Source organism: Stegastes partitus, unplaced genomic scaffold (genome assembly GCF_000690725.1).
Source record: "Stegastes partitus isolate 25-593 unplaced genomic scaffold, Stegastes_partitus-1.0.2 Scaffold2140, whole genome shotgun sequence".
In the NCBI taxonomy this organism is placed as follows: domain Eukaryota; kingdom Metazoa; phylum Chordata; class Actinopteri; family Pomacentridae; genus Stegastes; species Stegastes partitus.
This window is the reverse complement of record NW_007579871.1, coordinates 55,484-69,318: the sequence shown is the minus strand read 5'-3', so window position 1 is coordinate 69,318 and position 13,835 is coordinate 55,484. Positions and strand designations below refer to the sequence as shown.

At 47.6% G+C, this 13,835-nt stretch overlaps 1 protein-coding gene and 1 long non-coding RNA gene across 2 annotated transcripts; both read right to left on the bottom strand.

The window, feature by feature from the left end:
* Positions 1-149: 149 nt before the first annotated feature.
* Positions 150-2,494, bottom strand: LOC103374088 (uncharacterized). Its single transcript, XR_521107.1, has 2 exons — positions 892-2,494; positions 150-492 (listed from the first exon to the last, which is right to left on the bottom strand). It is a non-coding gene; the product is annotated as an uncharacterized LOC103374088 (long non-coding RNA).
* A 30-nt stretch (positions 2,495-2,524) lies between these two features.
* LOC103374086 (WD repeat-containing protein 20) lies at positions 2,525-12,988 on the bottom strand. The gene is made up of 4 exons (XM_008304117.1): positions 12,465-12,988; positions 8,754-8,936; positions 6,695-8,104; positions 2,525-4,877 (listed from the first exon to the last, which is right to left on the bottom strand). The coding sequence occupies exons 1-4, from the start codon at positions 12,870-12,872 to the stop codon at positions 4,830-4,832; spliced, it is 2,049 nt and encodes a 682-aa protein (XP_008302339.1). The 5' UTR covers positions 12,873-12,988; the 3' UTR covers positions 2,525-4,829.
* Positions 12,989-13,835: the final 847 nt, after the last annotated feature.

Below are 13,835 nucleotides of genomic sequence, written 5' to 3'. Positions count from 1 at the left end.
GGTTCATGTAGTTTTTTCCCTGCAGGAGCTTCTGACACAACATTTAAACTCTAACAACACAAACGGTGTCGTTGTTGGTAACTTGTGCGTCCGTTTGAGCTCCGTGTTGTGTTTTTTTTTTATCGTCACAAACTCAGACCAGACGAGCGTTTCAGGTTTCACGTTTTAATAACAGATCTCCATTTACAAACCGAACACGGTGACGTCGTTCTGCTGCTCGGCTGTCCAGGGACGGCGTGTGTGTGTTACAACCAGTGTGTGTGTGTGTGTGTGTGTGTGTGTGTGTGTGGTGATGACGGAGGAGGCAGAGTTCACACAAACAAGATAAAACAGAAATAAATCTGATGTTTGTTCTGAAGGTTTGAACCATTTCTGTGCAGAAAAAAGGCTTCGAGAGGGTTAGTGTTAGTGACATTAGGACGAATTCATCCCACATTTATGTTGGTTTTTGTTGGTTTTTTGTACGTTCTGCAGCCAAATGGATCCTTTAACCTTCTTTTAACATGAAAACATGAAGCCTGACTTTTAACCTTCTCTCCTCTTTCAGCAGCAAAACCAGAGATGGATGTTTCTTGTTTTTACTAAATGATGCACAAACTTCAGTCTGATCCTGTTTTTTAAAGTCGATTTATTTTTGAAATCGATTTTTTGCAGCGTCTCGTATCATCTGAAACTCAAAGAACTGCAGCATTTGTTAATAAACTCGAGTGAATTCTGAGTTTCTTCGGGTGTTTCACGTTTTAACTCTGATTTTAGTTGAATTTAGTGACATTAGGATGAATTTTTTTGCACATTTTTGGCTCTGATTTCCGTCTAATTGTTGTTTTTTTGCACTTTCTTCCTGCAGACGGTCACTTTAAATCTTTTCTGCGGCTGAATAAATCCTTGAACCGTCTTTTAACATGAAAACATGAAGCGTGACTTTTAAACTTCTCTCCTGTTTCAGCAGCAAAACACAAAACCAGAAGTGGATGTTTCGGGATTTCTTTAAACTTCAGCCGTAACTCTGTTTTTATCTGTTTGAAACCAAAACAACTGCAGGATTTATAAATAAACTGGAGTGAATTCTGAGCTTCTCCGACACTTTAACTCTGATTTCAGGTTGTTTTGAGCAAGTCGGAGTTCCGAAATCCGACTAAACTAGAGTTTGTGTTGAACTTTAAACCCCCACAGACTGAACTGAGGCCACAGCCGGAGTTGATTCAACTGGAATTTGGGCTTCGATGACAATTAAACCAAAATAAACGCCTCCTAAGACGAGGAAGAAACAGAAGAACTGAAGATTTGTCGCCACGGAAACAGTTTTGTCTTATTTCATCGGCGGGTCACAGGATCGGTTCAGTGACTTCTAGCTTTAGTTTATGTTCTTCCAAGAAAACTTAAATCTAGTCAGTAATTGTTAAAAAAAAAGTTCAGAAATGACTTTTAAGGCAAGTTTTTGTTGCTCCTGTTGCAGATAAAACGCTCCATCGAACAGCAGGATGGAGCGTTTCATCTGAGCTAAAGCTGAAGATTCACGTTCAAACCAAACATCCAGCCGCTACAGTGATTTGATTTCACCGCTGAGGAGAGAAAACACATTTTATCTGCAGTCGAGGAGGAAAAACGTCACAGAAAGAGTCAAAAATGGAAGAAAACCAGAAAAGGAACGATTAAAACCAGTGACGGAGACGAATCAGGACGAGTTAAACCTGCGCTGCTGTAAAGCCTGTTCACCGCCGAGGATCAGTTTCCACGTCGAGGCGTTAATTCGGCGCCGACGTCGAGTCCGGAGGCGACGGACATGCCGTTGCCATGGCGACGGGGATGAGCGCTCCAAGGGCGCGACCTTGACTCTGCAGGAAGGAAGTGGCAGGCCGACGACACGACGACACAGAGAGAATAAAGAGAGAATAAAGAGAGAATAAAGAGCTCGGCAGCTTCACAGGTGGAAGTTTAAACCCCAAAAAAAATTCAAAGTGATGCTGCAGCTTCTGAGAGAATAATAATCAAACATTCAGTCCGTTAACGTCTTTCATAACGAGCCTCTAAAGCAGCACGACATCAAACCGTCACGTCGTCGCTGCACCGAATCAGCTCAGCAGCTAAATCCAAACGATTCAGGTTTTTATCGAACTGACTTCTCGTAAAGTCGAGTTTCATCAAAGCTGCTTCATGTTTGTGATTAAACAGCCTGGAAGCTTCACGACATCAGGCTGCTTCAACACATTTAACGAGAAACATTAGAGACGCTGATATTCATGATGTTTGGGGAAAAAAAAGGTTTTTAAAAGTGACTTTAGTTGTTTTTTTCCAATGCACTAATTAATGAATCAACTTAATTCACCGTTTTTACACACATCTGCCCAAAAGCAACGATTAAAATGCAGATAACAGGAGAGTATTTTGTCATTTTAACCACAAACTGTTGCTAATTGATGCTTTAATCGACGCACTAATTGATGAATCAACTAATTGCAGCTTCAAAGAGCATAAACTTCGCCTCGTCTGCTTTAAAACAACTATGAAAGTGCAAATAATAAACTTTTGTTTGCTAATCAGGAGTTTATTTCGCAATTTTAGCCAGAAAATAATTCCCAAATTCATCTTTTTGCAAATCAAACAGTTGGTTTTTGTTGTTTCTTTATAGGATGAACTTTGAGCTAATTAAGGATCACTTCATTTACAGCGTGGCCTCTCTGCACTTTTCACATCATCCTGTTAGATTTTTTTTTGCATTTGCCAAGTTTTCTTCATCGTTTTGAGCTACTAGATGCTTCAATTTCGATCTGAATCAAAAGCTAAATTCGGTCCCGTTTCCTTTCGGTCCGTCGAAGCCGTTCTTCTGCACAGAAACGACAAAACAAAAAAGCCTGAATGTGCAGCTCGGGATGGACTGTGGGGGTTTTTATTGTATGTGCAAACTCCTGCAAGAGGCAATTCAGGTGCAACAGGAATGAAGACAGCCGATGGGACGCTACACCGTCGGGGTTGTGTGTCTGTGAGCCGCTCCGCTTCAGGAATGTGCGACAGTGTGTTGAGTGTTTGACTTTTTTCTCTCCAGACGTTTGAACCGACAGCTGGACTCTACGGACTCGCTGTTTCAAACCTGGGCTTCTTGCTTTCGGAGAAACTCTATCACACAAAATAAAAACACATTGACATCTTCAAGTTCCCTAAAACAGCAGACATTCGATTTATAACTGTGTTGTTGCTATGTACAATAGAAGGATCTTCATATATTAATACTCTTCATCTTTTTTTTTTTTCATCCCGCCGCTTCGTCTTCGTCGCTGCTGCCGAGTCATCGATTCCGTTTTGTCCTTTTTTTTTTGTTTGTTTTGTATTTATAGAGTATTTTCATTATGTACAGTATAAATTACTACACAGTCTCGTGGTAAAATAAATAACTTAAATACATGGCCGTGGCTTTCGCAGTGTCTCTAGCACGAAGGAGGAGGGGGATGGAGGGACGGAGCCTGGCCGGACGTTTGCTCCCGGTCGCTTCCGTTCGGTTACAGACGTGGAGGAGAAACGACGTTGGTGCAGTTTTGTTTCTTGTTTTTTTTTTTTTTTTTTCTGCGGAGAAACACGAAGGGCTGAAGCTGGGAATTAAAGGTCATTCCCACGGTGGCGTCGGGCGGGAAACTCCTCCCGAAAGAAGGTCAATCCTGGTCTGGGTGCTTGCGTCTGGGTTTTGGCGGACGTCCACTTAGTTTGTTACCGTCTGATTGGAAAACCAGCCGTCAGCGGTGGACGACTACGAGCTACTGGTCTGAAGTCGATGGAGGAGGCCATCGTGATGGTGAACTGAACCGCGGTAGAGTCTCTGTGAGCAAGAACGAGTTGCGAAATTTGAATTTTGAACAAAACTCTACATATATTCCCTCCAAAGTTGGTGTTTTAAGTCTGTTTTTTTTGGCCAAAAGTATGCGGACACCTGAACATGACAGGATTGATTTGTTGATTAGACCAAAACTTAATTGGTCCGATAACCTCTGGTGGCACTTTTAGAAGGAGAAAAGCTCCACATCAACAAGCTTCCAGGATTCATCCATTATTTTGGCCTCAGACTTTCCGTGAAGCCTCGACTCCAGACCAACTGAGGTCAAAGATGTCGTCGGCGTTTCTGCATTTCGGCCAAAAAGTCGAGCGTCAACTTTGCAAACAGCAGCTAACTCGTCTGCATTTTATTCCTCAAGGTAATTTAGTTCAACATCTTAACCAGGTTCAAATGATTGAATACGCTGCAACTGGATGCTCATGCAGATTTAGAGTTTAATAAAAAGACTAATGAGGTTGAGAGCACTTTGGTCCGTTTAGCTAATCTACAGATAAAACATCGACTTCCTCTTTCCTGGCGACCAATCGTCTGGCTGAAGAGCCTCGACTGCTCTGCAAAAGGTTTTCCATCAGATGTTGGACTTTAGTTTGCTCGGACACGAATGTTGCAGCTCGGACGGGGTTCTGGTCAAGGCTCTGAAAACCACTTGTTTACGGATCTCAGCTCCACTTGTCAAGATGGAAGCTGAAACATCCCGTAGAGGTGTCCACATACTTTTGGCCATGGAGAACTAGAGGTTAGCCTAAGGAGCTAACGCAGCCTGGATTAAAGCCGATCCGCTACGGAGTCGGTTTAAAGACGTAAATCTGTCGAGTTTGATTCAGGAGGAGTTTCCCAGCCGTGTGTGTCATGGCGAGTACAGAGAGTTATACTGAGGGTATAATACTGCAGTGGTCGGGAGGTTCAGTCTCTGGTTGTTGGCCCCAAGTTTGTGGATGGAGGGTGGAGAAGACGACGGACGATGGAGGAGATGGAGGGAGGGACGAGTGCAAATCTTCTCCTCCAGCTATACCACTGTGCCGCTCGGAGAGTTTCCGTTCTGTGCTGTCAAGTTCTGAACGAGAGACACAAGAACACAAAGGAGAGTCAGACACAAAAGAAAAAAACCCACTGATAAGATGAAACGCTGATGAAAAGGTGAAATCATCCCGAACCGTTGAGTCGTTTCTGAAAAATCGGCTGAAACTCGTTGACGGAAAAAAAATCGGTGAACTTTCAAACTTACCGTGGTTCATAAAAACAGGAAAATGAAACTAAAAACTAGCAGTAAGTGGGCTAATTACAGCTGCATCAGGACTGTCCTGGAATAAATAAAACCGCAGTGGAGGAACGTGGGATGACCTCAATACAGGCGGAAGGTTCTTTACATATTTTAAAGAGCTCAATGTGAGACTTCATAACTTCAAAAAAAGACTCTTGAATCCTCCTTAAACCTCGACACGCTCGTCATCATTTAGCTTAAATCAGAAAAATGCATTCAGCAGCTATTCTGACAATCAATAGTCATTTAAGGTTTCCGCATGTCTTTGAACGCAGCTCCTGGTTCTGTTCATACGTCAACAGGCCCAGAACGTGCGACTGTACGTTGGCAACAGCAGTAACGTGTGATATGTAGCTACGACCTGCTGCTAATGTGTGGAGCAGAGTCCTCCAAGCGAGCCAGTAAAGTAGTTTAAGAACAGATCCACCATGTCTGCAGGCGTCCGTGTGCTTGTTTGTAAGAGTCGAGGCTTTACGGGTCGATCTGCTGCACAGACGGTCGAACGGCAAACAGAACAACACCTGGAGCTCCTGAGGATGTTTCCGAAAAGGGAGGTTTTACACTTTCTACAGGACACAGCAGCTGGTTGCAGATTGGATGATTAACCCGGAGATGAACGTAGCGCGAGACATCTGGAGATCTTAGAAGTTTCCACTGAGTTACGGCACCGTCGACTGAAAGCACGTACGAATCAAAGCTTGCTTCGATTACAGTGAGTTGTAAAGGTCTGGATGATGGAGACTCTCCTGATCTTTTCTCATTTGTTTGAAGCAGCTTCAATCAGCGCAGACAGAAACCACCTTCACAAGTTCTGGCCGTCTGCAGAGGGCTCCTGGTGGACTTGCTCATCACATGGACCCTCGCAGACGCATGGACAGGAAAGCATGAATCGGCCTTTAAGCCTTGATTGTGAAAACACACGTGGAAGGACGCATAGTTGTTGTTCTACTACATTTCTAGTCCATGTCAGTCGGCTTGGAAGACTCTGCTGCATCTGTTCCACTCATGAACACAACTGCCGAGCGTTGTCCTTCTAGTGTAGTCGCCAGATGTTCTGCTTAAAACAAATGTTTGATACGAGGTGAGACTCTACGAGGAGATCCTGCATCATCCACACCTTCAGAAATAACCACTAAACACTGAAGTAGTCACGGCTGGACTTGGGAGGTGCTTTGATTTCAACAAGCTTCCCATCGACGAAGCCCAAGCTCTTAAATCTCCAGACATCCTGTGTTACAGCCACAAACTGCTCAGCTCACCTCAGGAATAATAACATGGTGCTAAAGATGATAAATCTGGAACTAGCTGCAGTTTCCTCGTGTGTTTTTCTGTGTTCGGTTTGAATGGATACACAATCGTATCTACTGCAGCGTGAGCAGAGCTGCATAGCAGCGTACTCGGACATGAGAAGCATGAATTGCCCTTTAGAGGGTTCAGAGAACAAACATGTTTGGTTTCAGCTTCTAAAACTGCTGTTTCTAATCCTCATCACACTCACAGTGAACACATTTTGGACTGCTGGGCTCTGCAGACGTCTTTTCACTGGTACCTCATTGACTACTAATTACCAGAAGCATGACAATCTAATTAAAGAGTAAAACTGGACGTACCGCCTTCCCCGGCCGTGCCCAGGTACAGATGAGGCCTTCCTGGCAGGCTGTGATGATGCAGTCGTCCATGAACACCAGGACCGTCAGCCTCTCGTGTGCGATCTTCTTGCAGACCAGCGGCTCCAGAAGCGGCACCTCGTGCATGCGAGGGCACAGCGTGGTTCCCAGGACCTTGGCGGCGTCCAGCCGGTTGCTCCGCGGCGCCACGTTGATCTTGTCGTTGCTCTTGCTGATGTTGCCCAGACTGTGGTACCGCTTGTGCTCCTTCTCCACCCCACCGCTGCCGCCGGACTTGTCCGACTTGCGCTCCTGCAGCGACAGCGTGGCGAAGCGGCCGATGCTGAAGGGGGTGCTGTTTCCTCCGCCGCTGCTCCCTCCGCCTCCTCCGCTTCCCCCGCTGCCCTCGGAGGCGCCCTGGCCCTTGGAGGCGTTCGCCACCGCCGGGTGGGGCAGGGAGTTGGAGCGCGACAGGGAGCGAGGAAGCGGTAAGGGGAGCGTCGGTGGGTTGGAGGTGCCGGTGTTGGTGTTGGGTGGGTGATGGTGTCCCTCGACACCACCGCTACCTCCCCCACCTGAGGTGCTGTTGACTCCCCCACTGCCAGAGTTGGACAGCGAGGGTCCAAAAGTGTTAGTAAAGGCGCGGGACAGCGGCAGGCGTGGGTACAACACGTCATCCGTCAGGTCCCACAGACAGAACTGGGTGTCCTGCCCAACCGAGCCGAACCGGTACGTGACCGATGCCGAGCCGCCGCCTTTCGAGCTGTGCCGAGAAAGACGCGACAAAGTGCTGCTTGTTCGAACCCGGCCAAAGTGCATGGAGTTATTTGGCGCCCCCTGGTGGAGGTCCTCCTCGCTGCCGCTGAGCTCCATCGGCTCGTCGTCTTCCAGAGAAGTCGTGAAGGGATCAAACGCCACCACGTTGACCCAAGACTTGTGGCCGTGGCCCCTCGCCACCACGCGGCTCTCTGCGAACGACCACACAGTCACCAGATCGTCCTCCCCTCCGGTAGCCAGATATTTACCGTCGGGGCTCCAAGACACGCACAGCAGCCCGCCGAAGTAGCTCTTCATGACGCCCTGCAGCTCCATCGAGTCGAAGTGGAAGACGCGCAGGCAGCCGTCCTGACCCACGCAGGCCACGTGAACGCCGTCTGGGGAGAACGCAAACTCGTTGAGGCCCCCCTCACCCACGGCCCACCGCAACAACGGGTTACGTGGCGTCTTGGTTTTGCAGGCGTAGACGGCGAAGCCTTCGCCCTGCCGCAGCAGAGAGTACTGTGGCGCCGTGGTGCCACACGGGTGGTCCACGTTGTAGAGGTAGAGGTGCCCGCTGGCGTGGGAGGCCAGGAACAGGTTCTCCGACTTAGGAAGCCATTTTAGACACGTTACCTTGGATTTGTCTATCAACCTCTGGAAAACAGAAAGAGGTGGGCAGAAGGAGGAGGAGGACAGGATGGAGGGAGAGATTTAGAGGGAGAAAGAAGGAAGGAAGGAAGGAAGGAAGGAAGGAAGGAAGGAAGGAGGGGATCGGGGAGAGGAAGATATTACAAACACCAGATAGAGTCACCGCAATGTCAGCAAAATATGTGATCGCAAAAACAAAACATGCAGAAAGGAAGCGAGAGAAGATCCACAGAGATCAAGAAACAAACGCGAGCTCCAGCAGAGACTGAAACACGAGAGAGGAAGTGGGAGACGAAGAAAGACAAAGATTTAGAGAAGCAAATCCCAGAGAGGTGAACAGATGCAGGAGACACACAAACACAGAGTCTGCATGCAGCAGCAGCAGCAGCGAACGCACACCTTCGATCTTCTAAATTTAATTGGGAATCCCATTAAAGAGGATCCCATTAAAGAGAAAGAGCCAGTTCAGGAGAACAGAAAGTGAAGCCTGGTGCATTTCTAGGCAACATCACAGCCTCCAAACTGGGGCAGAAAGATCGATATAAAGAATGACAAATTACTTGTGTTGTGTTGCAGCAGGCTTTAATCGGAACAACACAGAGAGCTGCAACCCCGACCACCCCCCCGCCGCCACGCAGGGAAACTAATCAAATACCTCCTCGTTGAAGAGTTTACTGGTCTCCTTCTTGATGGGGTCGAGATACTGGACCTGGCCGGCCGAGAAGCCCACGATTAGCGCTACACTCTCCGCCGTGGCCGAGTACTGGTTGAAGTCGTGGCACGTCGGCTGGGTTCCCTTGTAGATCCTCTTGTCTATCGGCTTGCTGAGGTCCACGGCCTGCAGGCGACAGCGAGGGGAAAGAAAACCATCATGCGCAAGCAAGAAAAGCAAGTTTCAGGGACATTTAGAGGTCTTTAAAAGGGCGCCACGTGTCCCAGAGGAGGCAGAAATCAACAACCTCCCACAGCTACGACCATCTGCTGACGATGTGCGTCACACTCCCGCAACATTTGTTATCTGGTGACGTGTTATTTTTTTCTTTCTTATTTTGACAAACCAATCGAGTGGAGAAAATGAAAAAGTCACATTGAGAAATTTGCTGCGCAGCCAGATCAGGGTGTCAGAGTGAAGCAGGTCTGATTGTGGAGCTGCAGACATCCACCGATCACACAGAGAGAGACATGCATCAGACAGGAGGCAGGGAAAGTGGCCACAAAGGACCCTGAAGGCAACGCGGCTGCAGGAGCATTTCAAGACCGGAAAAACCTGCTCGTGTTATTGGACGGCAAACCGGAAAGGTCGCAGGGAGTCTTTCTGGATTACACCGAAGTCCTGCATGTCAAGGTTCAGGTGGAGTCATAACAAGAGGATCAAACACAATTTACTGACATAGAAAAAGCACATTTTCTCATTTCTGCTGCTTATGTGACACTCAGACCCGTGCTTTTGGTGTCATCGTGCAGAAATCTCCATAAACGTGCCACCAAAACACTTTCCAGGAAACGCAAGGAGAGAATTTCATTTTTAAATCTGAATCTTTTGACTCGTCACAGCAAAGCACAGTTGGACTTAATGAGCTCCAGAACCAACCAGCACAACAGCAGAAACCGTCCTCGAAGTGGAACCCAGACATCGTTAACACAACCTCAGGAAGCCTCAGCGGACGATTAACCGTCACAACGGTGACGTACTTCAGGCGTCTTTTAGCTCCAAAGTAGAGTCTTTGAACGACACCTTTTTTGCATTTAGCCTAAAACCAAAACGTTCCCACAGCGGTGTCGTGGCTTTTCTGGGTTTTCTGGGTTTTCTGCAACTGAAATTCACGACATTAACGCTGAGAGACGCTCCTCAAAACGAAGTCGGGCGAATATCAGAAGTGAAGCGCCGTCAGAGAGAAACAGTCGGTGGAGTTAAACAAAAACGCTTTTGTCAGTTTCATCCAGAGAGTTTGATAAAGGACGATTCTATGAAACGATCAGGTGACGACGTGGTAATGAGCCAAATACATTCCAGTGTGTGTTTGTGCAGTTTGTTTGTTTGTTTGTTTGAGGACGTTTCACTTTACAGCTAAATGCATGACGTCAGTAAGTGACGGCGACGAGGACGAACGAAGCATCGAGTTACGGGTCAGAACCTACTGAAGCTGTTTTCATCCAAACACAGAGTGGACGACTTTTCCAATTCAACCAATAAATAACGACGAGCTGACTGGGAAATGAACCTGAAAACACCATTAAGAACATTTTATCATCCGTAACTTCTGATTGATGACCAGAGATGCGACAGCAGACGTGAGACGACCAACAGGATTCACTGTTTCCACATTTAATGTATTAAAAATGGACTTTTATACGGATATAACTGAGATTCTTGACATCAGTTTACAGCCCATCGGTCACAGTGACAAAGTGAAAATAGGTTCTTTTTGCAAATTAACGTTTATTTTTGTGTTTATTGGTGGATCATCAGTGGAAAGAAATGCATAGAAAAAAACAAACAGGTCTCCAGCTGGGATTCGAAACCAGAGATCTGCAGCTTCCTCGTACATCTGCAGACTGATTGCAAACACAACCAAACCTCACGCTGTCAAAATAAGACGTCTTCTCAAAGCTGCTAGTGTTGTAGAGCCACAGAACCAACATTCATATTCAACAGCAGTTACAGGAGACTCTGGAGTTAAAGAGTCTGGTGGGGAGGTTGGCGGGGCGGTGGACGGGTCAGTACCGGCGTTGTTATTGGCTATTTTAAGTCTCGCTGTTTGGTTCGGTTCAGAAAACGACACCTTTTTACAACGTTAAACACACGTTACGACGCAAACGTCTATGAAACGGAGCAAAAGTGACGACGCCAGCTGGAAACATTCAGGCACGAACTAAAGCCGTCTATTTCTATCAGACCAAGGAGGCTGAAATGTGGACCAAGTGTTCAGATTTGAGTCCCGGCAAAGTAGCAGTTTGTGTTCATTCAGGTGCTTCCTGTTTGCTTCAACAATCCCTGAGACGTTCCTTTAACCCGTCGCAAACCGAACCGATCGATTCGGATCCAACAGTGGAGACAAAAACCAACCGCGAAGTCCACAAACTCATCGACGAAACCGCAGCCAGTTATGAATCCAGAATAAAACCGAGCAAAGTGGAATCAGGAGCTGTCAGATGGAAGAAGTTCAGAAGCAGCAGGACTGAAAACAAGAAGCTCCTCGAACCAGAGAACCGGTTACCGGAACGGGAAGGAAGAATCGGGAAAAAATGCTTCTAGAGACGAGAAAACTTGAATCTGAACCTGCAGCCGAACAGGTTTGTGACTCAGAAAACAGGTTTTCTGTCGTCATTCAGGGGGAACGATGAGAAAAGACCAGTTTTATAGACTCAAATAGAAATAAGACGGAATTTAAACGTGTTTTACGGCTCGATGGAAACGTCTGCAGCTTCTTCTTCCGCTCCTGATCCTACATCTGGCTAAACTGATTATCTTTCGGACGGCCGAGTGAACAAACCGGCGCCACGTTGGACCCTGTTCTGATGAGTTCTGGTTTACTGATGGATGACTCTGTCCTCATCCAGCTGCTCGTTGATTCACATTCAGTCCTGTTCACTCGTCAGTTTGCAGCTGATGTGTTGAGTTGAGGCATCAGAGGAGGATCACACAAAGATGCGTCACTTTGAATCAGGTGTGGACGTGTCAGAGGACGGACTCTAATGATTTCACAGCTCGTCTGCAGGTTCCTTCACAGCAACAAGACCAGAAACATGTGGAGTCTGGTCTCCTGTTGGTCCGGTTCCACATGAGGACTAAAGACCCTGAAGCTGAAGCTGCTCCACTTTGACCTGCAGCCTCCTTTACATGCATTCTGATGGTTCCTCATCAGCTGTAACCCTGAGGACAGCTAGTGATGCTAAAAACAAGCTGTGGACCAGAGATGCTGGAGGAAGCAGCTGGCTGTGGCCTGTCAGCAGCTCTGAGCAGCAGCTGCTGGAGCTCAGGCTGATGGAGCTGCTGATGGAGCTGCTGATGGAGGCTGCGGCGCTAATGAAGGTTTTCTGCATGAAAATCAACAACATGTTGACTTTGAGCTGATTAATAATTCACCTTGCAGCGTCCCCGCTGAGCTGCAGCCTCCGAAGGCGAGCCGAGGAGCAGCTCTCACCGCCGGGACGCTGCAGCTCCGGAGGCTCGGACGGAGCTGCTGTCCGAGCCTCCCGCAGCCTCCTCGGCTCCCCGCATCCGGCCGCTCCGCCAGCAGCAGCAGCAGCAGCTCCATCTTGCGTTGCATAAGAGGCGGAGAGGAGCCGCTCGGAGACACGACGAGCGGCTCCAGCATCAGCAGCAGCAGCAGCTTAGCATGCTAGCATGCTAGCGCTAGCTCACCTTCTTGATGTTGGTGTAGGTGTAGAAGTAGAGCTCCCGGCCGATGTTGAAGCAAACCCGCTCCGACTCCTCGCTCGGGTCCTCGGGCTGCAGCTTCACCATGGAGACGCGCACCGGCGGCAGGAAGCCCGCCGGAGACGAGTTGGCCGCGGCATTGGAGGAGGAAGAGGCGGCGGCGGCAGCGGCGGCGGCGGCGGCCCCGGGCCCCTGCAGCAGCCCGACCCCTCCGCCGGGTATCGGACCGGGGCCGGCCCCGGGGCCCAGCGTGGCTCCGGCGGACGGACCCCGCGGCAGCCCGCCCCGCTGCTGGGAGTCGGAGAGGGTGAGCAGCTTGTAGAAGCCCTCTCTGGTCCGGAACTGGGATTTAATCTCATTGATATCCTTCAGAGCGCCGCCATCTCCGGCCATTTTCAGCACAAACACGCCGCACAGGAAACACGGATTCTGACCTGGAAACGATCACGGAGCGAGCAGCCGCCGAGAACAGGCAGAGTCGAGCCGCAGCAGCACTCCCGGGCCGCTCCGCTGCATGCTACTCCCGCACCGCCGCTGGCTGCCGCATGAGCCCGCAGAGACAGCCCCTCTGAGCCGGTGTGAGCAGCATCCTCCGCCGGGTCTCTGCCTCCGCTCCGCCAGCGTGCGTCAAGTGCGTGTGACGGTGCGTCGCCTGCCGCCGCCGCTGGCCCGAGTCCGGGGGTAAAGAGAGGACAGCCCGCCCCGCTCCGCTCCGGTTACCCCGAGATTAACCCGAGATTAACCCGAGATTAACCCCCGGTGACACCCGGCAGGACCCCCGATCATACCGGGGAATTACACAGAGAGAAAAACAGCCCATAAAAAAAATAAAAATAAAATAATAATAATAGTAATAAAATCTAAATAATAATAATACAATTTCATTAATTAACCTCAACTTATAATAATTATAATAATTATTATGAGTAGTAGTAATATTAATCCAATTTAATTAAGTTGCCTCAATTTATAATAACAATAATTATTATTATTATTATTTTTAGTTGTTGTAATAATAACGACAATCTAGTTTAATTAAGTTCCCTCAATTTATGACAATAACAATAAGAATATTATTATTATTAGATATTTTTGTTATTAGTAGTAATATTATTAATAAGTCAATTTAATTAAGTTACATCAACGTATTATTACTACATCAGCTCCCCCAACAACAACAATTACTATTATTATTATAAAACAATTTAATAAAGTTACCTCAACTTATTATATAAAATGATTATGATTATGATGATTATTATTATTATTATTATAATTACTGCACTCCAGAAGATCATGTTTGGGCTCAACAACCACATAAATGTGATTCTGGTATTTTCTGTAATTTTACAAAAC